Source organism: Mixophyes fleayi, chromosome 12 (genome assembly GCF_038048845.1).
Source record: "Mixophyes fleayi isolate aMixFle1 chromosome 12, aMixFle1.hap1, whole genome shotgun sequence".
Classification (NCBI taxonomy): domain Eukaryota; kingdom Metazoa; phylum Chordata; class Amphibia; order Anura; family Limnodynastidae; genus Mixophyes; species Mixophyes fleayi.
The window spans coordinates 69173977-69197773 of NC_134413.1; the positions used below are offsets into that span (position 1 = coordinate 69173977).

General features: G+C 44.5%; 1 protein-coding gene across 6 annotated transcripts in view; it reads left to right on the forward strand.

Annotated features, from left to right (window-relative positions):
* Positions 1–23797, forward strand: part of LOC142108171 (uncharacterized) — a 76534-nt gene that overhangs the window by 38265 nt on the left and 14472 nt on the right. For 3 of the 6 annotated variants that reach the window (XM_075191784.1, XM_075191785.1, XM_075191790.1), the window contains 10 exons: positions 1157–2698; positions 6485–6530; positions 7575–7605; positions 9619–9657; positions 10460–10519; positions 11233–11385; positions 12729–12777; positions 17785–18150; positions 19124–19237; positions 23214–23321. In XM_075191784.1, the coding sequence (XP_075047885.1) occupies positions 1157–2698; positions 6485–6530; positions 7575–7605; positions 9619–9657; positions 10460–10519; positions 11233–11385; positions 12729–12777; positions 17785–18150; positions 19124–19237; positions 23214–23321 (2508 nt within the window). The remainder of the gene's footprint in view (positions 1–1156; positions 2699–6484; positions 6531–7574; positions 7606–9618; positions 9658–10459; positions 10520–11232; positions 11386–12728; positions 12778–17784; positions 18151–19123; positions 19238–23213; positions 23322–23797) is intronic. The other 3 variants (XM_075191789.1, XM_075191788.1, XM_075191787.1) reach the window with 3 other exon arrangements.

Sequence of the window (23797 nt, forward strand, 5' to 3'; positions counted from 1 at the left end):
AACTCTCCTAGGCACTTAAATTAAACTGAGGTATCCACAGGAGAGGAGGGGCATAGTAGGGGAGGAGAGTGAAGATCAAAGAAGTTGATAAGTGCCTAAACTCCTAGTCCCACTACTATACCCCAATGTATCGCAGTGTCCCACAATGGTAGGAAAGAGAAAACTATCTAAATTTTTATTCATTCCTAACATGCTTAAGACTCATTTGTTGGTTAGTTTGTGTCTAGATTGATCCATGCATTATATATATATATATATATCTACTATATAAATGCCTAGTGGCGTGTGTGGAAAAAAAACAACCAAGCTGCAGCGCCACCTGCTGGGCAGAGTTATACACTGACCTATATATTTCTTGAAGGAGAAGTGACAGTTGGGAGTGGTTGGTGGTTGCCGGGGGTGACAGTGGGGAGTTTTTAACACCTTAAGTAGCTTGATGAAGGATGTGGCGATGAAGATGTAGGATAAGGTGATGGAGAAGAATGATGAGGTGGTGACATGTGGACAAAACCACGTTAAAAAAGGGCGCTTGCGTCGGGAAGTAACGCTCCTCCCCCGAGGAGGCCTGGGCTAGGCCCAAATGCATGACAAGAACCTTTTTAACACCTTAAGTAGCTTGATTTGACTAGAATGCATGAGTATCATGCACGGGTTAACTTGTGTGTGTGTGTGTGTGTGTGTGTGTGTGTGTGTATGTATATATATTATAATGTATATCCTTCTTTTTTCTTTTTTTTTTTTTTTCTTGTTTCCTTGTGAACCTTTAGTTAACGATTAAATGAGAAACAGTTCAGATTAATAAATTCTGCACACAGCTGTATACATCATGGGCGGTCAGTGATGGATACTGGTTTCATATAAATGTCTGTTCATGGTTTTTCCTAGCCCCATATATAATTTAGAATTTAAATTAGCATTAAAAATTGTCTTTAAGAAGGCTACTATCACTTATTTTTTGAAAATATTGTTCACATCTTAAAGCCTTAAGAGAGAGTAGGTTTTTCATTGGATGTTTGTAAAAAAAAAAAACCAAAAAAAACATTACCAGCCTCGATATTTCATTAACATTATTTTTGTGAATGCAGATATATTTGTTTCATGTAGCCACCTGTTAGATTATATTTAGAAATATTTATTTTTTATGATCATCTCTTAGGCCTTTCACTATATGAGAACAAGCTGGACAAACCAGTGTCAGACTGTGGCGACATTAAAGTCCAATCAACGAAGAGTGCAGGTGACCCAGCAGTTCCACTTTTTGACAGTGGAGGTAGGCTGCCATTTGAACGTGGCCTTGGAGAAGGAAGGCCGCCATTTGAACGTGGCCTTGGAGAAGGAAGGCCGCCATTTGAACGTGGCCTTGGAGAAGGAAGGCCGCCATTTGAACGTGGCCTTGGAGAAGGAAGGCCGCCATTTGAACGTGGCCTTGGAGAAGGAAGGCCGCCATTTGAACGTGGCCTTGGAGAAGGAAGGCCGCCATTTGAACGTGGCCTTGGAGAAGGTAGGCCGCCATTTGAACATAGCCTTGGAGAAGGTAGGCCGCCATTTGAACGTGACCTTGGAGAAGGAATGTTGCCATTTGACCGTGGCCTTGGAGAAGGAAGGCCGCCATTTGACCGTGACCTTGGAGAAGGAAGGCCGCCATTTGAACGTGGCCTTGGAGAAGGTAGGCCGCCATTTGATCGTGACCTTGGAGAAGGTAGGCCGCCATTTGATCGTGACCTTGGAGAAGGTAGGCCGCCATTTGAACGTGGCCTTGGAGAAGGTAGGCCGCCTTTTGAACGTGGCCTTGGAGAAGGTAGGCCGCCTTTTGAACGTGGCCTTGGAGAAGGTAGGCCGCCATTTGAACGTGGCCTTGGAGAAGGCAGGCCGCCGTTTGAACGTGACCTTGGAGAAGGAAGGCTGCCATTTGAACGTGACCTTGGCGAAGGAAGGCTGCCATTTGACCGTGACCTTGAAGCGAGACTGCAATTTGAACATGACATGGAAGCCAGGATGCATTTTGAACGTGACGTTGCAGCGAGGCTGCAATATGAACGTGTCATTGAAGCTAGGCTAGAATATGAAAGGGACCTGGAAGCTAGGCTGCGATATGAACGTGACCTTGAAGCTAGGCTGCAATTTGTACGTGACAGTGGAGCTAGGATGCAATTGGAACTTGAGTCTGGAGGTGACCCAGTAATTCAACGTGACCGTGGAGGTAACCCAACAATTCGAAGGGACATTGGAGGGGGCCCCTCGTTTCAGCGTGATAGTGGCTCCCAGTTTCAGTGTGACAGTGGTGATGGTTCATCACTTCACCGTGACAAAGGTGATGGCCTCCCACATCAACGGGACATTACAGGTGCCCCACCATCTCAACGTGTTGGTAAAACAGATCCAGCTTTGCAAAGTTGTCTCACTGAAATCGATCGATTAATGAATCGTGTTAGTGATAAAGCTAAAGGTGGTTCGACATTCCAAGATGACCTCTGCGATGTTGACATCCGAACTATCAACAGCAAAGCTGCCCCAGTACTTCCACAAGGTGTCACTGGTAGCAACAAGGATAAAAGTAGGAAGCGTAACCGTTTCACAGATTTTCAAGGTGCCTTTGATCTCCGATCTAGGATGCGCGTAATTGGGGCCGCATTACGAGATGACTGCGGTGACATTGATGTCCGATCTATGATGCGTACAGGGGGCACATCATTTAGAGGTAATTTTTGCTGTTTTTCTTCTTCTCTACCTTTCACAGTAGAATGTTTAGCTTAGATTATTTTTCAGAAGCGAAGAATAATAATAAAAAATTAACATTAAATAATGTGTAGTAGGGTTAGCTTATAATATAACTGATACTTAGAGTAGTGCTATAGCTTAAGACCCTGGTTCGAATTCCTGTGTATTACCAGTCTCCAGCGTTAATATAAATGTGTTTGTGTAATACACTCTTCTGCTAGATTCAGCTTGTAATTTGTCCTTTTGTACTAGACCTAATATTTCTCTCCAACCATTGAGGACTGATGAGTTTTTCACCTTACCATGACCTTATATATTGATCTGTACATACTAAATACATAGATTTTTGTTTCCTGCTTCCTTTCTTTCATTTATCCATGAAGACATTTTAGTTCAAGTTATTTATTTGATCATGAGCACGAACCCAACCTCCATGAGGTTGGACACTAGTCAAAAAAGGAGAAACTCCTTGCAGGACATAACCCCCAGGAATTCTATTTTGGGTTTTTTCTTTGGTGTCTTTAAGAAGAGGACTTAGGTTTAGCCTAGGGAGCTTCATTTTATTTATTGACTCAAAGGCATTCCGATGCCTTATGCTGTGCACATTACCTTCCCTATTGTACCCCGGCTTCACAGTTGGTTGTGCATCTCGCCTGGTTCTTCTCCAGTGGATTGGTATTGCCTTTCACCAGGTAGTCAGTTGACTATATATAGGGCATCTGTACAGTTTGTCAAAGAGAAATGTTAGTAACTCCCAACTTCTCTCTGATTTGCCCCCCCTTTGTACTGCCATAAGCCTGCTAAAGGGATTGGGCTTTCCACTACAGGAGATGAATCCCTGGGCCTGATGAGCCACAGTGGCCACTAGGCAGCTCCATGGGTGCGGTTGTCATCCACCCTTGTCCCCGCTCCTTCACCGGATCACTTGAGGTGGCCAAACGTCTCTTCTGCCCATTTTCGACACTTAACAGGAGAAGGACCTTCACTGCCCTGATTCTTGGCCAACTGATAGTTCAGCCCTATCACCAGTTGCTCCTCCCACTCAGGCACACACAGTTGCTGCTGCAGGCTCCTACTGACCCAATTTTTTGTTCTCTAGGCTCACTGCTGCCCCCTTTTTGGGGACATAGGTTTGAGTCCTGGTGCCTTTCTCTAGGACAGGTTGGCCTTTTGTACTAGTCCCCCTTCTCCTCTGGGTACCCTTCCTGAGTGTGCGTGTTGCAGGGCCTCAGCACAGTGTGTGGGGCAGGTTTTATTGTGTGCGTTGCAGCTTTCTTTTGACCTATCTCTGGTACCCTGTCTCATCCCACATAGGAATCTTCCCGGCACAAGCATTTTTTGGGGTATGTTGCTTATTTTGCCTGTCACAGCCGCAAGAGTAAGCTACCTTTGGACAGAATGAGCTGACTACCACTGTGCTGTTAGTTACGTTGCTGTTCTTCTCGCTGATCACAGTCCTGGCAGGACTGAACCAGCTTGGACAAATTCCATGGGCAGTCTTTCCAAGCGCTCCCATTCACAAACCAGACCCCCTGGATTAGCTGCTCCCCTTTTTCTGTTGTCCCGTAAGAGAGAACACTCCACCCTCCTGTTAGGCTTCGACTCTGAGTAAGAGGGATTCTTCCAAAATAGGGTCCAGACTCTCAGATTCTGCATCCCTGATTGTTCTTGATCAGAACTCTGATGACAATCCTAAAGTGTTCGTGCAGTTGATGGATAGTCTTATCAAGGCAATTCTTGAAGACATGAATGCAGTGGAATCAATCTACTGCAAAAAGCCGTTAATCTCTAAAAGTTTCTCTCAACTTTTTCTGTTTTTAAAGGGTTTTCTTAATGAAGTGCCCAGAGGCCCTTGCGGTGGATCTTTTTATTTCCAGGCTGCCTAAGAACACCACCATTGCGGTGTCCATGGGGACAAGTGCATGGAAGTGTTCTGCAAGTGAGTGTTTGTGGCCTTCAGATAGTTTCTGCATCCCTTCTTCACCAAAGTCTTGTTATCTCTTCCTCTGAGCTGACTGATTTAAGTCCAAAAATTGCTGAGGTGTGAGGAAACCACTGGTAAAGTGGTAACCTTCTGGGATTCAACTCATTCTGGCAGACCAGAATGTTGCCAAAATATAGGTTTATTGACAGCACTAGCACAATAGACAGTTTATAAGTACAAGATGAATGGTAGTGTTTACCCCTTCAGCAGCCTCTTGTCGTCAGCACCCCAAAATAATAATCTCCACAACTTCTCTAGAGTCCTCCGTCTCATCCTCCTGCAGCGTTACATCTACCGTTACCTAGACAGTTCTATGTCCCCCAGCCTGTTCTGATGTTTCGTAGACCAGTATCCTCTATGATAATATGACCCTACTGCTCTGTGGTGCCCCTTCTTAAACGCTCAAAATAGCCTCAGGCTGCAGGGGTGTGTTGAGCTTCCCTCCATATTAGAGCATCTCTAGTGGCCCAGAGTATAATACACAATAGCCTGGCTGAAATAATTAAATACAGTGGCTACTTCTAAAAACACAATGTCTGGATCTTGAATACTCTCCATGCTCATTCTATTCTCATAGAGAAATAGAGGAGCTCATAACATTACAGCCTATCACTGTTATCATTTGCCTAGGTTAAATTATGACTCTGATAAGTCAATAAGTGGGGAAACTCCTGAGGTCGACTGATATATGTGGCACAAATTCAGGGTCTCATGGTTTGTAGCTCTCTACTGGCTTCCCAAGAGAGATACTCAAATTGATCTTACAAGGTAAGTTGCCTTCCTTGTGGCGATCACCTTAGCACCCCAGAACAGTTTAATTTGGCCCTTTCATGCAAGGCGTTGTTCCTTGTTTTCCATCATGACATAGCAGTTCTACAGCTGGTTTCTGATTTCTTCTCTTGGGTAGTATCGTCCTTCAATCTGAGTCGGGCCAATATGCTCCCTTACAGAACCTTATAGGTCGTTCTGCACTCTTTAGATCTAGTGGTTGCTTTGAAGACTTCTTTCCAAGCTGCAACTTTGTTTAGAATTCCTAACTTTCTCTTTGTCGTCTATTCTGGACCCTGTAGAGCCAGGACAGTGCCTAAGACGACTATCTCTTGCTGGATATACCAGTTTATCTCGGCATATTCTATCAGGGGTAAAGCTAGACCCTTCAGGGGTGAGGGGCTAGGCAGTGAGCACATTCTTGACTTCCAAGAACCAAACATCTTTGGAACTACGTTTTTTTCCCATCCACAAATATATTTTTGTTTTCTTTAGTAGGAACTGACTGTCTGGTGACTGGAGATTTTATGTGCAGTAGAATGGGTTTGCCATTTTTTCCATGGTTCGCAATCTCTTTTACGAACGGTTTATTCCATCGTCTTGTGTCCCCAAATAAACTACACTAGAAAAGGGATTTAGCTGTACAAAGAAAGGCCTACCTTGTTGGCTAGGGATAACGGCACAAATGTGTTGTAATCTTGAACCCTGGTCCCGTTCCTTATCGCAAAAGATGCCAGGAGCACAGCAAACCTTTTTCAAATTCTAGGTCATCAAGAACGAACTACTCTGTCTTACGATGGTAATACATGGTTAAAAGGCAGGAAGAGTGCCAGACAAATTAGTAAAAGTTGCAGAGGTGGTCTCCTAGCCTATAATGGAAGGTATTCTAAAGGTTGGGAAAAAACTTATCGCCTCTTCCTCTGTTGGAAATCGGGGGTTTTCACAGTAAAATAATTGGCTTTTGTTTTACACACTGTTCTTTATGAACATATAGCTTGGTTTCTATCATTACAGAACTAAAGGCAGAACATGAAGCCAGCCTGAGAGGAGAATGTGTCAGGTAAGTGTAAATATTGCGTTTTGAGGATTATAGTTGGAATGATGGGTGGGTCGGATCTCTACTTGTATGGTGCCTTTTGTAATACATTTATTTTTTTATTCTACTGTTGTTATGTTCGCTTTAATGTTTAATTGCTTGTTTCTCACTTCTGCCATTGGTGGACACTCTGACAATGTTTTTTGTTGGGTTTTTTGGGTGGAATCTGGAGCTAGGGTACTTTAAGGTCTGCAAGAGTTGAGGATAACGAACGCCCCCCACCTCCATCCTCTGTTTTAGGTGGAGCACTTTTGAGTAGGGTGTTCACCCTGTGTTGTTTTTGTTTATTTATTTACCTTTATAGAGATCAGGGGCGACTCCCAGGGAGTCCCTGAGCCAGAGTGAGTGGTCATCAGGCTTCCCTCTCCCCAGGTATTCACCAGCTCCTCTTCCTCTTATTACAGCAGTGCGTAGAAGCTAATAAGATAGCCGCTGTACTCATCAGACGGAGCTCTAGTAGCTATGTAATGTTAAATGATCTTATGGACAGTCTGACCCGAATGCCTTGTATACGGTGTCTGAGGTGCAGTACCGTAATCGGGGCTCCCCGGCGGCTGCACAGGTGGGCATGAAAGAACCGGTGTGGGCTAGATCTCTGGCATCATCCATGGTAAAGCTTATTTGTGTAATGACAGGCTAGAGAGGGTTATTGCCCACACCTGCCTGAACTGACTGCCAGGACTAGTCAGAATGGGGGTTAGGGGTCTAACACACACTGTTGGCTGCAGAGCTCACACCGTGGCTATTACGACAGAGCAAACAATGGTTTGTCCTATTATAATAGTGACTCCATTGGACTCCAAGAGCCAGATGGAGCACCCAGGAAATAGGTCCTGGGGAGAACACGGGGTAGATCTGCATACTCGTTAGCGTCATCATATTCCTTCTGTAATAATCTCTCTTGTATTTTAGGTATTGTTTTAAGGGAATTGGTTAAATCACGTGTTTGCTAGTTTTGACCCTAATAATGAAAATGTGTGTTTTTTTTAAATTTTTCCATTTAAACAGCAAAAGGCATTCGGGACATGATATGGGGGAGGTGAGTAATATTTTCCTGAATGAGTGCAATAATATATATACTACATGCTTAGGGATATCTATAGTATTATTGCTATGAATGCCTGAAATTGTTATCACAATATGATAATCAGCATGGTTGTCGTGCAGTTTAAAAGGGTTAAATATTCACCATAGTATCCCATCATGTCTGCGTTGTTTACAAATACAAGGCCTGAATGTGATCAGATGAGATCTTGTATAACGGTTTCTGCAGAATTCTCCTGCATAGATCTAAATGACATCACAAAATCAGCTGTAGTCTAATTGGACCATTTGTTTGCAGTCTGATAAGCTAGACATATAAATACAATAATCAGCACATCAGAGCTCATGTATCAGGTTGTTGCCAGATTTCTATAACTAGAGCGTATAACAATAAACACTTTATGGGGGAGAGGGGGGGGATACATAACGCTGTAAATATGATCAGAGCCACCTTGAACCCCTGCACAAGTGAACAGTCAGTTCTTGAAGTTGCTGTGTTGGGCAAGTTTAAAGTGATTTGATTTTATAAACGTCCTAAAAACTACGGAGTGTGAGTCACCATCTTTCAGAAGATGGTTATGAGAGATGAAGATCACAGATCTGAAGGTAAATCTTGTAGGTGTGTACACATGAATCGGCACGCTGATCTGGATTATTGGTAAAATCATTATAGACATCTGCAGTAATTTTTTGTAGTGTGTACCCAGCTTATGGGTCTAAGTGACTTTGAGAAGGGCTACATTGTGATGTCTAGACGACTGGGTCAGAGCATTTTCAAAACAGCAGGTCTTGTGGGGTGTTTCCGGTATACAGTGGTTAGTACCTACCAGAATTGTTCCAAGGAAGGACAACTGGTGAATCCGCAAGAGGGTCATGGGCACCCAAGGCTCATTGATGCACGTGGGGAGCAAAGGCTAGCCTGCCTGGTCCAGTTCCACAGAAGAGCTACTGTAGCACACACTGCTGAAAAAGTTAATGTTGCCTATGATAGAAAGGTGTCAAAACACAGTGTGCGTATGGGGCTGCGTAGTCGCAGACTGGTCAGAGTGCCCATGCTGACTCCTGTCCACCACTGAAAGCACCTACAAATGTGCATGTGAGCGCCAGAACTGGACCATGGAGTAATGGAAGAGGGTGGCCTGCTCTGATGAATCGCAATTTCTTTTACAACATGTGGACAGCCGGGTGTGTGCTGCTTACTGGAGGAAGAGATGGCACCAGGAGGCACTATGAGAAGAAGGCAAGCCAGCGGAGGTAGTGTGATGCTCTGTTGGGAAACTTTGGGTCTTGGCTTTCATGTGGATGGTACTTTGTTGCAGACAAAGTACATCCCTGACGGCAATGGCTTCTTTCAGCAGGATAATGCGCCCTGCCACACTGCAAAAATTGTTCAGGAATGGTTTGAGGAACATGACAAACTCCCTAGATTTCAATCTGATCGAGCATCTGTAGGATGTGGTGGAAAAACAAGTCCGAGCGATGGAGGCCCCACCTCGCAACTTACAGGACTTAAAGCATCTGCTGCTAACGTCTTGGTGCCAGATACCACAGGACATCTTCAGAGGTTTTGAGGAGTCCATGCCTCAACGGGTCAGAGCTGTTTTGGCTGCACAAAACAGCTCTGTTCAGTGTTTATCAGTGGCTGATCAGTGTTTTATATGTGTACATGTGTAAATCATAATATGCTATGATCCAGAAATTAAGATGCATGGGGTGAACTAGAGTCAGACAAACCTAATTGGCATAGATGACGTATGGATGTATCGGCACAAAACGTAGATGTAATGTACCACCACACGGGTGTACTGTACCACACCATAGCTGTATGTATTGTTTCAGCACACAACTTAGCTATACTATACTCACGACCTAACACAACGGTACTGTAATGGCAGATGACCTACCTTACTGTACTGTACCACCATACAAATAGTTGCACTCTTTGATCTGTGGCTTCTTCTTTTAAAGTCCATCACACATTTTTCATTCTATTCCTTGTGTCTTTCAGGATAAAGACAGTGACAGTGATATGGAAGTGCGCAGCATGGTATGAAATGACAATCTCTATTTCTATATAAATGATGTCTGCTTTATCCCCTGGTTACAAGTGTGCTGATCAGAAAGGTCATTTTAAACGTAGACTCCAATTTGAGTCCCAATTAGTTGCGCTCTGTATATGTGTTAATAGAACATAATAATGTAATTAAACAAGTTCCCACCTTCCCATTTGCAGCCTATAAAATCCATTAAGTTGTGACTTCCTGATGTAGCTACAGAAATATATAGGAGTAAGAAATCATCCTTCAAACATAGTTCTTTTTTGTTTTTAGGGAATATGCATAGAAGATTGGAAAATATATGTCTCCATTTCATAGTCCAGTATATGTAACCCCACCACCCCAATGATTTCTGGAGCCCCGTTTCGTGTTTGCCCTTCTCTTAAGTGAGAATTTGACTAGAACGATACAGTTGAGCTGTGAACTATCTGCCCCGCACTCAGTGATTATGTTTGCTCCCGCAATATGAACATTCTGAGAACGTATTGCCACTAGTCTAAGCTAAACAAATGTTATTGGAAAATACAAAACATGGCTTGTTGGTGGTTGAAGTAAAAGTATTGTTTCACACTCTCCTAAGCCCATCAGTGTAGGGACCAGGGAGGGAGGAGTTTAATGGCTTCAGTTTCAGAGAATACATAATAGTGCTCTGTACTGAACATTTACCGTGCAAAAACCACCAATGGACAACACTGTTTCACTGTCACTACTTGCAATCTATTAATCATTTACCTCCAGAAACAGAGAGTGAAAGATGGAAAATGGTTTAAACCTGTCTTTGTTTTCTTATAGGAATTTAGCGATTGTGACCCAGAGGATTTCTGGTGCAACGAAGAGCTGTTTGATTTCTTTGTAAGTTGATTTAAGTTTCCTCGCGCATACATTATCAGCTAGAGCAGACTTTTGTTCCTTCTGTATCTGTCACTACAAAAATAAGACTGGATTTATGGCGAGGTCATCGAAAATCTTGGCAACGGGTGACGGACAAGCACACGTTTGTGGGTGACAAAAAATTTTTTGTCAATCCACGAGTAGGCATTTTCTCTCGCCTTCCCTTTTAAAGGGCAACTAAAGACAAATAAAGGCATTTTAATTTACGAAGCAAAAAGGCAACATTCACTGTTCAGTATCTCCTCTGACTTTCCATCACAGCCTTGTTTATAATAAGTGTAATTTCCCCCAAATTACTTTTGTTGGCAATATTTGATTTCCTCCGGAACAGGAAACCTTTTTCTGTGCTATGTTCTTATTTAGACTAGTGTCACATGGGTGTTTTAGAATGCCGTGATTTTCCAGCCAGAAGAGTGCCCCGCAGCAATAGAGCATTCTAACTACTGTGCATTCCATGTGTTACGGAAACCAAGTATCCTCTTCACTTCTGTGTGTCACTAGAGTAGCTTCTGAAATGCAGTGTGACATTAAGTCTTAAATACATTGCCACGTCCGTGTATTTCACATTTAGGCGTTTTTGTAAAATGCTGCATGCACAGGATTTATGGCTATCGGCAAAAGACACTGAAGCAAACAAGTTATTCTCTATGTATGTCTGTAATCCTCTCTTTCAGAGAACCTATAACATTGCCACCGATGAAGATGTTGAGTTTGCCTTAAAAGTCAATGAGCTGTTCTCGAATGCTTTGGCACGACACAAGAAACGCACCGATGATTTAAAAAAGCGAATTTCAGAAGAAAAAATGAGATTGGAAGCAGAAAAGAAGGTATGTTTCTTACAGAGTGCATGTTGTGTGTGACAATATGCACGTACCAGCATGTTACGCTGCTCCGGTTTCTTGCTGTCTCGTGGTGTCAACATTTCCCACATAAAGTGCATCTATGAACAGTGGCTAATGTGACTTACATACTATGCTCTGAAGGAGTTTCTGTGGATAAAAGATTGGATTTATAAATGTTAGAGGGTAACAATAGATTACTGAAGCCTATAGTAAAATTTTATGTCTAGCCTCCTTCCCATAGTGAAACTTTCTCACCTAAGGCTCTCAACTAGAGACCTTCGGGTCTGTCCTCTGCAGCGCCTGACTAGCAGGCTTGAGCTCTATGCCAAGTCGGTGCAGAATCGGGTCAGGGATTTATCTTGGAAAATATTATTTAAATTGTCTCCACCTTTTTGACCTCGGAAGCAACAGGTTCCAGCGCTTCCTTAGTCCTGGTAAGGATCACATTCCGAATTATCCTCTCAGGGGGAAGGGGGGAGTTGGCTGTAAATACTGAACGTGAGGTTTCAACAGAAAGCAGGGAGTAGAGGATTTAGTGTGAGCTGTCTTGTAGACACTAGTCGGAGGTTCCTGTCCATTCGCTGTTTAAGACGAAGAAGAAACAAGTTTTTTTTCCCCCTCAGTTGGAAGACCTTTTTTAGGACTAAACCTGACCGTAGTTTTCAGGTCTCACGTGGGTTGCAATCCCTTTATAATCTCGCAAGGAAGGATACGTTAAAATGGGATTCTCGCCAGTCTGAGGGTAGATGCTCCCGTAGCACGTCTGTCTACCACTGGGTGGGATACGCGATAGTGAATAAGACATTACCGACATCAGTAACGCTGACAAATGAATGCCGATTGCTTTCATTTACACAATAGCGAAATAACGACTTGCTCAAAAAGTGACACACAGGAAGTATGTCAACCCTGCTATTAACTTCGACTGTATAACATGCAGGCACTCACAGTGACGTCACTTCAACTAGCGGCAGTTACGTTGCTAATATTAAGGGGGCAATGCGAGAACCTGCCGGCTCCATAATGTTTTTTTTACAAAGGATTTAACATTGTATAGTCGGCAGGTCCTCGCATGTTGGGGTTTTGTCCGTATTCAGAAGATCCTACAGGGTACTTGCTGTGTCCTTTTTCTCTGGCCACAGGAACATGTTTGGCACTTCCGTGCAGACCATTTCCCATGGGATTTGAATGGTTATTATTCAGGCCTATGCAAGGGTTGGAATACTAGTGCCCTTCGAAATTATATAGCACTTGACTAAAGCGATAGTTTGCTGCACTGTACATTTTCACCCTGTAGAATATATGACTAGTTCTGTTTTCTCTCCTAGGCATTTTTAGAACTAAAGAACAGACCTCCGTCCTCCAAGAGAAAGAGAGGTAATTTTGTCTTGAAGGCTGGTTATCAACTCCTGTTATTGACTTATAATGTGTTCGTGTTTGAATGGAATATTGTGTTCATATCATCCTTTTATCTGTATTGGTATAAACGCACATCTTAATATACATTTCTCTATCCTCCTTTGGGGGACATTGGGGTATAGAGTAGGGACATGGGGGAATAGGCACTTTAAAACTTCTGTTAACTAAGCCCTAGCTCCTCCCTTTCTATACCCCACTTCCTGTTAGCTTCAGTCTAGTTTAAGTGCCCGGCGAACGGGCTGCTGTGTCATGTGACAGCTGTTAGCAGTGATCTACAGCCGCGGCTCTGACAGTGCACAGCACGGACGGCTGTGTGCTGTCTGGTAGGGGGGGATCAGAGGTACCATGGAGGTGCCTCCGCTGCTAGACCCCCTCTCCCAAAGTTGTCTCCCCTCCTAAGAGCCAGGAACAGTCGCCGCAGGCTGTGTCCATCCTCCATGGCTGCTTCTGCAGAGACACTGCTGCAGCCACCACTGCGTGCAAGAGGGATGGCAGCAGGTAAGTGTACCCTCTCCCAGCACAGTACTGGGGGAAGGGGAGGGTAGCATTAATGGAGTGGGTCTCCTAAGCTAGACTGCCTTTTACTAGGGGGAGTCATAGGGTTAATTAAAAAAATAAATATTATTTTTGCTTATGCGACAGGGTCAGGCTAGGGTCACTAAGATAGTGAGCCCTGCTAGGCACTGGATTGGTGGATGGGGTTGTCCTGCTGGATGCCTGCCAATCCAATGCTGGACCCTGTGGGGAAGTGTTTTTCCTCTTTTGCAATTCCTCCTTGGTGGTCTCTCACCACCTTGTGTGCAGACATCAGAATAGGCAGCCATTGTACAGCTCCAGGTTCTCACTCTTTCTGTCCTGTGTCCTGTAAGGTAACGGGTTGGGGGAGGGGGTGGCTGTTTCCCAGGATTTTGTCTTTTAGGCTGTGAGGTTGTTTGGTTGTATTGCAGGCTCACTTTCTGGATTTGTGTGCTGCTTGTCTTATATACTGTGGAGTTTTTTTCACTGTTTATTTGACTGTTATCTGTGTGTCTTGTCCTATCTGTTAACATGTCAGATGGAGGAAAATCCATGCGGGTTAAGGCTGGGGTGACTTCTATGTAGAAGTTCACCTGTGCCGCCTGTAATGCAAAGTGTTACCGTCCGAACAGTCAGGCACACAAGCCTTGTGTGCAGCCTGTCCGTCTCAAGATCGCATGCCATGTGCTCCAGAAGGTGCTGGTACTGACTGGGTTCGGTCTTTTACCAATATTGTGGCCGAACTTACCCAATTGGTGCGGTCTCAGTCTGTGGGCCATCCTTATTCTCATCCCACTTCCTCTGTGGCGAGTGAAGTAGGTGCTGGTTCACTAAATCAAGGCAGCGGATTCTGTGGAACTGGTCTGGGTATGGGGGCTGGCGTCCTCAGTACAAGGTTTAGTTTCAGTTTCCTCCTCTTTTGAGCGGATGTTGCAATCTGTTACATCGCACCGCACTCCTCTCGTAAGTGCAAGCGGGTGGCGGCACCCCTGCAGGAAAATCAGTTAGCATTATGACTGTTCTTCCCAGGAGGAGGGCGAATTAGCGATGGATTCTGACATGGACCCTCCTTTCTCTGGTGGAGAAGGTTCATTCTGTTCATCAGATTGTAGTAGAATTAATACAGGCTGTGCGTCGGGTACTTAATATTCCTGAGGAGACTATTCCTGACACTGCTGAGCCTTCTGTTTTTGCGCGACGGACAAAGAAATCTTTGTCTTTCCCCCGCTTCTTCCCAATGGCGGAGCCTTGGGCTTCCCCAGATCGGAAGTTCCAGGTGACTCAGCGGCCGCAGTCATGTTATCCCTTTCCTCCTGAAGTTCTTGCTAAATGGGAAGTGCCTCCACATGTGGATGCTCCTGTTGCAAGGTTGGCCAAAGTGAATATTATCCCTTTTTCCAACACAGCCACTCTTAAGGATGGTACAGACCGTAAATTTGAGGCTGTTCTTAAGTCCATTTTCATGGCGGCGGGTGCCTCTCTCTGGCCCGCCATGGCATTGGCATGGGTCAACAGGGCTGTAGAAAACTGGTCAGAACAGCTTTCTGAAGGTTTGTTGGCAGAGAGACCGTCCTCTGAACTGCTTCCGTTAGAGCAAATTCAGAGGGCGACAGATTTTTTTAGGGGAGGCTGCCCTGGATGCAGAACTGATAGGGGCACGAATATCTGTCTCTGCGGTTTTGGCTCATCGGACTCTCTGGCTTAAGTCCTGGTAGGCTGATTTTGAGTCTAAAAAGACTTGAGACAATTCCTTTCTCTGGGGGTGTTTTGTTTGGAACACTTTTCTTCCTGTTAATGCTCCCAAACAAAGAATGTCCAGGCTCCGGTCCTTTCGGTCTTCAGGCAGGTCTCGGAGTCAATATTGCTCGGGCCAAACTTCCAGAGGTCAGTCGTACGTCCTCAGTGGAGTGGTTTGCTGCGTGGGCGTCGGGCCTGGTCTGCTCGATGTCTGGCATCGAAGCCTGCAGACAAGCAGTCCGCGTCATGGGCATTTTGCCCCTCCGCGATTGTCTGTGGTGGGAGCCCGTCTTCTCTTATTCAGGGATCGGTGGTTTCAGTCTACCATGGATGCCTGGGTATGGGGAGTTGTTGACCGTGGGTACAAGATTGATCTGCTCGGTCATCCTCCCACATGGTTCTTTACCACAGGGATTCCTTTATGTCCACAAAAGCGATTGGCTACTACGAGAAGTGATCCAATCCTTCATTTCTTCCGGAGTGATTATTTCGGAGCGAGATTCATAAAAAGGTTTGGGATTTTATTTCAACCTTATTCTGGTGCCAAAACCAGACTGCTCATTCAGACCCATTCTGAATCTAAAATCATTTAACACCCAGTTCAGAGTGCCCAGGTTCAAGATGGAGTTTTTGCGGTCGGTCATTCTTGGCATGGAACAGGGAGAGTCCATGATGGCTCTGGACATCAAGGATGCCTATCTCCACGTTCCTGTCTGGGATGGTCATCCGTCCGTCTTGAGGTTCGCAGTTCAGTCAGAGCACTTCCAATTTCAGGATCTGCACTTTGGTCTGGCCACAGCCCCATGGGTCTTCACCAAGATCATAGAGGTCATGGCAGCTCTGCTAAGGTCCAGGGGGATTACAATCATCCCTTACCTAGATGATCTTTTAAAGGCAGAGTCTCTGGAGGTACTTTAGTCTCATATCCAAGTAGTGATTCAGATTTTAGAATCCCACTGTTGTATTCTCAACTTCAAATAGTCCAAGTTAATCCCATCTCATCGGATGATCTTTTGGGGACTTTTGGGAACAGCGGATGTTCTTATCTCTGGACAAGATTCTGGCTTTGCAGAAGATGGTGAAATATCTGTTGGAGGTAAAGCAGATTTCTGTGCATTTCGGCATGAGGGTTCTGGGCAAGATGGTATTGACTTTCGAGGCGGTCCAATTTGCTCAGTTTCATGCACAGGAGTTTCAGTTGGAACTTCTGTCGAAATGGAACAAATCCCATCTGAATCTGTCAGGTCAGGTATTCCGCCTGTCTTTGCATGTGCGTCAGTCGCTTCTTTGGTGGTTGCAGAAACAAAATCTATGCAGGGGTCGTCCATTCTCCATTTGGGATTGGACCTTGATTACAACGGACGCCAGCCTTCAGGGTTGGGGGGCCATCTGTCTTCACGCTCAGTTTCAGGGTCTTTGAACTCTGAAGGAGCCCAAGCTTCCAATCAATTTATTGGAACTGCGGGCAATGTTCCAAGCTCTAATAAGTGCGCAACATTTGCTGCAGGGAAGGGCGGTGAAGATTCATTCGGACAATGCCACAGCGGTGTCATACCTTAATCACCAGGGCAGCACCAAGAGTCCCTTAGCCATGCGAGAGACATACAAGATCTTTCAGTGGGCTGAAGCTCACATTCCGGCGATTATGGCCATCTTTATTCCTGGAATAGAAAATTGGGAAGCCGATTTTCAAAAAAGGCAGACTCTGCATCCGGGCAAATGGTCCCTCCATCTGGAGGTGTTCGATAGTTGGTCGGCAGGTGGAGTCAGCCGAATGTCGACATAATGGCGTCTCGATTGAACCACAAGGTCCACCTCCTGCTCCTGTGTAAGAGATCCTCTAGCTGTCTCAGTAGACGCCATGTCTGTTCCTTGCAGTTACCTTTTCCCACCGGTAGCCATGCTTCCACGATTTAAAAAGGTAAAGAAAGAGCGTGTTCCAGTCCTTGTAGCAGCGCGGGGTTGGTGTTGGAGGGCCTGGTACACCGACATGCTCTCCATGATGGGAAGTCGGTTGTGGTGTCTGCCACTATGCCCAGACCTATTAACTCAAGACCTTTTTGTCATCTAGGTTTGGAACGTCTGGCTTTAACGGCATGGCTGTTGAAGCCATGATCTTGCGAACTTAAGGTTTTTCGGAACGTGTGGTGCAAACCATGCTTCGGGCTCGTAAACCGGGTTCAGCAAAGATTTATCATTGAGTCTGGAGGACATATATTGGCTGGTATGAAAAGAAGGGGTATCCTACCTCTTCTTTTCGTTTATCCAGGTTACTGATGTTCTTGCAGGATGGGCTGGACGTGGGTTTGCGCCTTAGTTCTCCTTTTGTTTTTCATGAGGATAGGGCAGTTCTTCGAATGTGCTGAGACTCGCTATTTTTACATCAATATTCATTTTCGGCACCCAAAACCACTTGTACCTACTTTTCTGAACCCTATTCTAATGCTCAGTATGTCTGTCTCCTTTCACTATAAGTATGCATGCGAGTTGCTTCCCATTGCTGCCAGTATGCGTGCGCTATAGTTCCCAACGCTGTCGATATTACGTGCGCGTTGCTTCTCCTCCCTGGCGCTATGCGTGCATGACTGGCCTCCTCTCGCATCATTGTGTGCGTGTTTGTTTCTGTGTGTGTGCCTGATGCTTCCCATCACTGTGCGCTGTGTGCTTTACCTGCTCATTATGTTTGTGTGTGTTCCTTTCTCCCATTTTCAGTTCGCAACAAATCTTTATTACCAACGTCTCCCCAAGAAGATGAACCTGTTGCATCAGCACCTCTGTTACCAACGCCTGTTGCATCAACACCTTTGTTACCAACACCTGTTGTATCAACAACTTTTTTACCAACGCCTCGTCAAAAACCTAAGCCCGCTGCACCGATATCAACGCCTCAAGTAAAAGTTGTACCCGCTGCACCAACATTTTCGTTACCAGCGCCTCGCCAAAAAGTTGTGCCCGCTGCACCAACATCTTTACCAGAGCCTCGTCAAAAAGCTGAGCCCGCTGCACCAAAATCTGTACCACCGCCTCGCTTAAAAGCTGAGCCCGCTGCACCAGCACCTTTGATGTCCATTGTGTTTGGTATGTGTACAATGTTACAATGTTTATTAAGTTCTAAATATTATATTGTGTTGTAATTTTATTGTATATTTTACTACTGTTCGCCCCCCTCCGCTCTATACTCAATGCAGCTGCAAGACTCCTCTTTCTTTCACGCCGCTCCTCCTCTGCCTCCCCTCTCTGCCTTGCCTTACACTGGCTCTCCTTCCCCTACAGAATCCTTTTCAAACTCCTCACCACCACTTACAAGGCTCTCTACCAGCCTACTGCCCCTTATATCTCTAACCTCCTCTCCATTCACACTCCCGCACGCTCCCTGCGCTCGGCCAATGACCGTTGCCTCTCCTCCTCTCTGATCCTCCTCTCTGATCACCTCATCCCACTCCAGAATCCAAGACTTCTCCCGTGCGGCCCCCCTTCACTGGAATGACCTCCCTCGCTCCTTCCGTCTCTCTCCTACTCTGTGCTCCTTCAAACGGGCACTTAAAACTCACCTGTTCCTCAAAGCCTACCAACCATCCACTTAACCACCTCATCTGCTCCGCTCGTTCTCCCCTCTCTCCTCCCGGCCCCCCTTTTCTCTCCCCCATGCTTCAACTGGCTCCCATTGTGCCTAATTTGTTTACCCTCCCTTAGGATGTAAGCTCGTATGAGCAGGGCCTCTTCCCTCCTGTCTCTATACCTGTTCTTCTGCTCCTTCTTTACTGCATCAGCCGGCCTGGAGTTTTTGAAGTATTGGTATTTTTTGTTTATTGTTCTGTACTGTTTCACCCTGTATAGTCTACTGTTTGTACTGTGTACGGCGCCGCGGAAATCTTGTGGCGCCTAACAAATAAATGATAATAATAATAATACTGTATATCAATATCCCTATTTGTTTTACAGCTCTGATTTTGACAGTTGTCTTTCTATTTATTGTAATGCAGAAATTACTTTTCATATGTCAGCTATAGGGTAGTACCTCCCACTTAATGTAAAAATATTTATATTGTAGCAGCCGCAGCGAATGCAAACAAGCCACAAAGTCTGCCCAGCTCCAAAGTTAATGAAAAAGGGCCTATGTCTGAAACAAAACCATTGATGAGGCCAACTATCAATAGGCCACAAGGTAAATATGTAATGATGGCGTTTGTTACTTTGTGATGCATATGGAGACTAACCCTGAGTGTACACACACACACACACAACCTTTATGAGTTGACTTAATTCTATGATGCCATTGTCTGAGCAGGGAACATCCAAATTAAAGGTCTTTGTCTGTAGATTTGCAGAAAAATATTGGCGTTGTAATCGGTTGCTTCGTTTTGTAGTTATTTTGCAAAAAGTCCGCCCGTCATTTACAACAATGCATTACAGTTAGCGACCTCTCCCTGTGCACTTGCTGGGTGACCTGAACATGTGACCTGCTGGGTGGTCTGGAAACTGTGACAGTTATTTGCAGCCCTGCTGGGTGCTATGGAAACTGACAGTTATTTGCTTCCACATATATCAGGGCGTCTTGCGGGGACCAGGCCCAGCAATGTAACTTCAATGCGGGGACCAGGCCGATGGAAGTTCCTTTAATATAGTGAACGATATATAGATATTTATTCATTATACTCTGTTGTTATAATTTCTAAATGTATACTGTTTAGAAAATATGCTGTCTGCTTGTCTTGGAAGCTAAACTCTGTTTTGATTCACATATTATGTCATCTTCCCACTCTCTGTTATTTACCTGTAAAATTCAATAAAATGTTTAATCCAAAAATAAAAGCAAATTTCTACATGTAATGGAGTGGATAAAAAGGTTATTGAATTCTGTTAGTAAAGTAAGTCATTACATTTCAGTTTTTGTGCCAAGTCTCTGGCCCAGCCTATTTCAGAGGTCTCACAGCTCAGTACAGGGATGCGGACGTTCACTCCTCTGCCCCTCCCCAGGTGGCCATAGAGAGTCCAATGTCCTCATTTCAACCTATAAATCCAGGATGGCGAGGCATTGGAGACTCTTTGGACTGATTGCTGTTTAAGAGGAAAATGAAACAGATTGTTTAATTTCCTTCATCCGCTCAGTTGGTGGACCTTTTTAGTGAGGCATAGGCTAGACCTCACTGAAAATTTCAGGTCTCGCGCAGATTGCAGTCTTTTTATCCTGTCTCTATTATTATTATTATTATCGTTTATTTGTAAGGCGCCACATGGTTTCCGCAGCGCCGTACACAGTACAAACAGTAGACCATACAGGGCAAAACAGCACAGAACATTAAACATAAAATACCAATACTTCGTAAACTCCGGGCAGGCAAATACAGTAGAGACGGAGTGGAAGAACAGGTATGGAGACAGGAGGAAAGAGGGCCCTGCTCATACGAGCTTACATCCTAAGGGAGGATATGGGAAAATGTGAATCCCTGTTCAAAGTGGAAGTTCCCCTAGCTCTCCTTCTGGTTCCGAATATTGCTACCTTAACGAGATAGCACGATAGGAAAATTGAAGTCATCCTTAAGACCATTTACATGACTGCTGGGACTCCCTGAGGCCTAATTTAGTTTCGTCTCAGGTGAATAAGGTTGTGGTGAGATGAGTGAAGCTGTTGACGGAGGATCTGGAGTTTGACAGACCTAGTTCGGATTCGCTTACCTTGGTAGAACATATCAGGGTGGCCTTTAAGTATATTGGGGAAGTCCCCATTGATTTGTGTCTAGAATTTTTGCATCCTGTAGCATACCTACCTCCATCATGTCGTGCACTTTGGCTTCGGACCTAAGAGGCAGATGCAGAATACAAGTGGAACCTGGTATCCCTTCCATTCTCCCAGCAGGTCCTGTTCTGTCCACAGCTAGATAAAATCATTGCTCTGGCCACATGCGGGAAAGATTTCCTTTCTCCTTGTTAATGCGCCTAGGCTTATATGTTCTAGGCTTCATTCCTTTTTTCCCTACGTGAAGACAAGGGCTCAGTCAAAAGCTTCACGGGGAGGTATGCTGAGAAGTAGACAGGCCTGGACAGTGGAACATCCAGCATATAAGCCTTCTGACGGGCAGGCTGCACACCCAGGGACTCCCATTGTCAGCAAGTTTTTGTATTTTACTCCAGTCTTTAGAGATCTTTCCTTTTAGATTGTAAGCTCTCACATACACTTCCGTCCTGTTCATCAACTTTTTTAATACATGTGCTTTTGCTCACCAGTTACGTTTTGCACCTCTTCTCTGGGCTCCCTGCTTCTTAATTTCACTCCTTCATTGTCTTCAAATCTCAGTGCCTCTGATCCTGTTGGTCTTGCCCACGCTTATGGGAACACTTTTCAGCTTGCACTGAATGCACTTCTGCACCCTATTGCCCACTTAGGCTAATATTGAATGTGTTGAGACTTGTATTGTTATTAGTTTACTGTATTGTCCTGTTATACCATTTACTGTTTTGTTTGCCCTCTGTGCGGCTCTGTGGACGATTTATGGTGCCCTATAAATTACGGGTGATGATAATGATAATCTATTAGAAGCTGTATGGGCCCTTTCAGACCTATTCTGAACCAGAAATCATTAAACTTGCACTTCAGGGTGGACAGGTTAAAGATGGAGTCCTTGAGGTCAATTATCAACATGGAACGGGACACGTTCACAAAGATCATGACAGTGATGACAGCCCTTCTCCTGTATCTGAACCATATGATAATTATGGTGATCTCCCTGGCCATGTTCGGGAGATGGCCCAGGTTTTAGAGACTCCCACTTGGATTATCGATTACAGGAAATCCATCCTCACCCCTTCCTAGCTAATGATCTTTCTGGGCATTCTATTCTTTCCTTCTAATACAGGGAGTGGTGAAGTTAGCTCGCAGGGACTGTTAGATCGCAGCCAGGATCTACCTGTGCATGAAGGTCCTGGGAAAGATGGTCTTCTTCGAGGTGGAGGAATTTGCACAGTTTCTTTCAAGGATGTTCAAACGCGAGTTCATTTCGGAGTGGAAAAAGTCAAACCATCTCTTGAGCAAGCAGACCTTGAGTCTTTCTCTGGAGGCTCTTTTCACCAATATCAACTTCAACCAGGGTCACCCATTCACCATCTGTGGCTGAACGTTGGTGACTACAGATGCCAGTCTCAGATGATGAAGGGCAGTGGTGCTTCAGCACAGGTTCCAGGCTCTTTTGACATGGAAAGAGTTCAAGCTCCCAATCAGTGTGCTGGAACTCAGAGTGGTTCTCAAGGCCAGCAGTTTTTGCAAGAAAGGGTCATAAACGTCTAGTCAACCCATGCCATGGATGATCAACGGCTCCTTCATGCCTTCTTTCCGGTTGCTACAGGTTCTGCAGGACAGCCTAGAAGGGTGCTGGAGTGTGGTGGGGTTAAAACTGTGTTTTTAACCTGTTGTGCTGGGGGGGAGTGATGATGTGCAACCTGCTTACACCCCTCCAGTGACTTTGTGGGATCTAGAGGTAGAGGGCTCTCTTTGAACATGATTAGGACCTTGAAAAGTTATGTGATAGGAGCAAGGATTTATGCAGGAAGCATTACCTTTTGGTCCTCTACAACGCATACAAGAGAGGCTTGCCGGCCTCTTAAGCAGACCATTGCGAAGTGGATTACTTGGGAAATTCACCAGACTTACATTGAAGCAGGGTAAGCCAGTGCCTTGATATCTTTGTGTGTATTCCACTAGATCAGTGGGTGCCTCTTGGGCGGTATATCATGGGACCTCCGGCGAGCAGTTGTGATGGGCATCCACCTGGTGGACGTCTTTTTTTTTTTTTTTTGTACTAGACAAATCATATTAGGTTTAGTTGTCAAAGTTTACTAAGTGCGCTCGCAATTGTTGAGTTTATTATTACATTCGACTTGGGATTATGATGAAAAATTAATTTGTGACTATGGAATGAGGATGTGTCTGCATGTGTATAAAACTTTTTTTTCCAAAATCCATGGTTTCCCATCCACCAGTCTCATAACCAAGGTCCTTTAAATTAGGCCAAATCACTACTGTATCCTGTAGCTCTAATTATTATATATCATTGCCTTTTGTACAGATCACCTATGAAGTTGTTTTTTGTTTTTGTTTTGTTTGTTTTTTTGCTTTATCTATAAATATTTTTCTGTGTTAACAACAGAAGTGACTACAAAACAGCCAGAACGATTGCCAGGCTCCCAAGTTAGTCAGAAGGTGCCCATGATCGAACCAAGACCATTTGTTGGAACAACTATGAACAAACCTGAAGGTAATAATGTTCTATTTTTTTTATTTTCGTTTTTTTACTACAATGAACACATTTCAAGCTTTGCTAGTATGAAAAACCACAAGGATATTGTTTATATTTCATACATCGGTTGACCATTTAAATGTGGCCTACACACAGTATTTTGTGGAGGAACCACGATTCATGACAGCGCTGTCTAGCAATTTACTAGGCTCTAGTAACCACATTGCCTCAGTCATGTCACTAGTTCTTAGTGAATAGACCCACATTAGCTGCCACCACTGAGTGCATGAATTAATGTTGTTACATTTATTATTCAAGTGTGCTTGTTGTGTCCATGTTAAACCACATTTGTGTCTGTTAAACGTAACATAATGATGTCTTCTTGTTTTTAAAAATGGAAGGAACTTGTGTTTTCACTCTTTCCTTCCCCTGACTGAGAATACAGCGACATCATTTGCGTATAATATCTCTGGCATTATGGGCAGCAAGCAGCA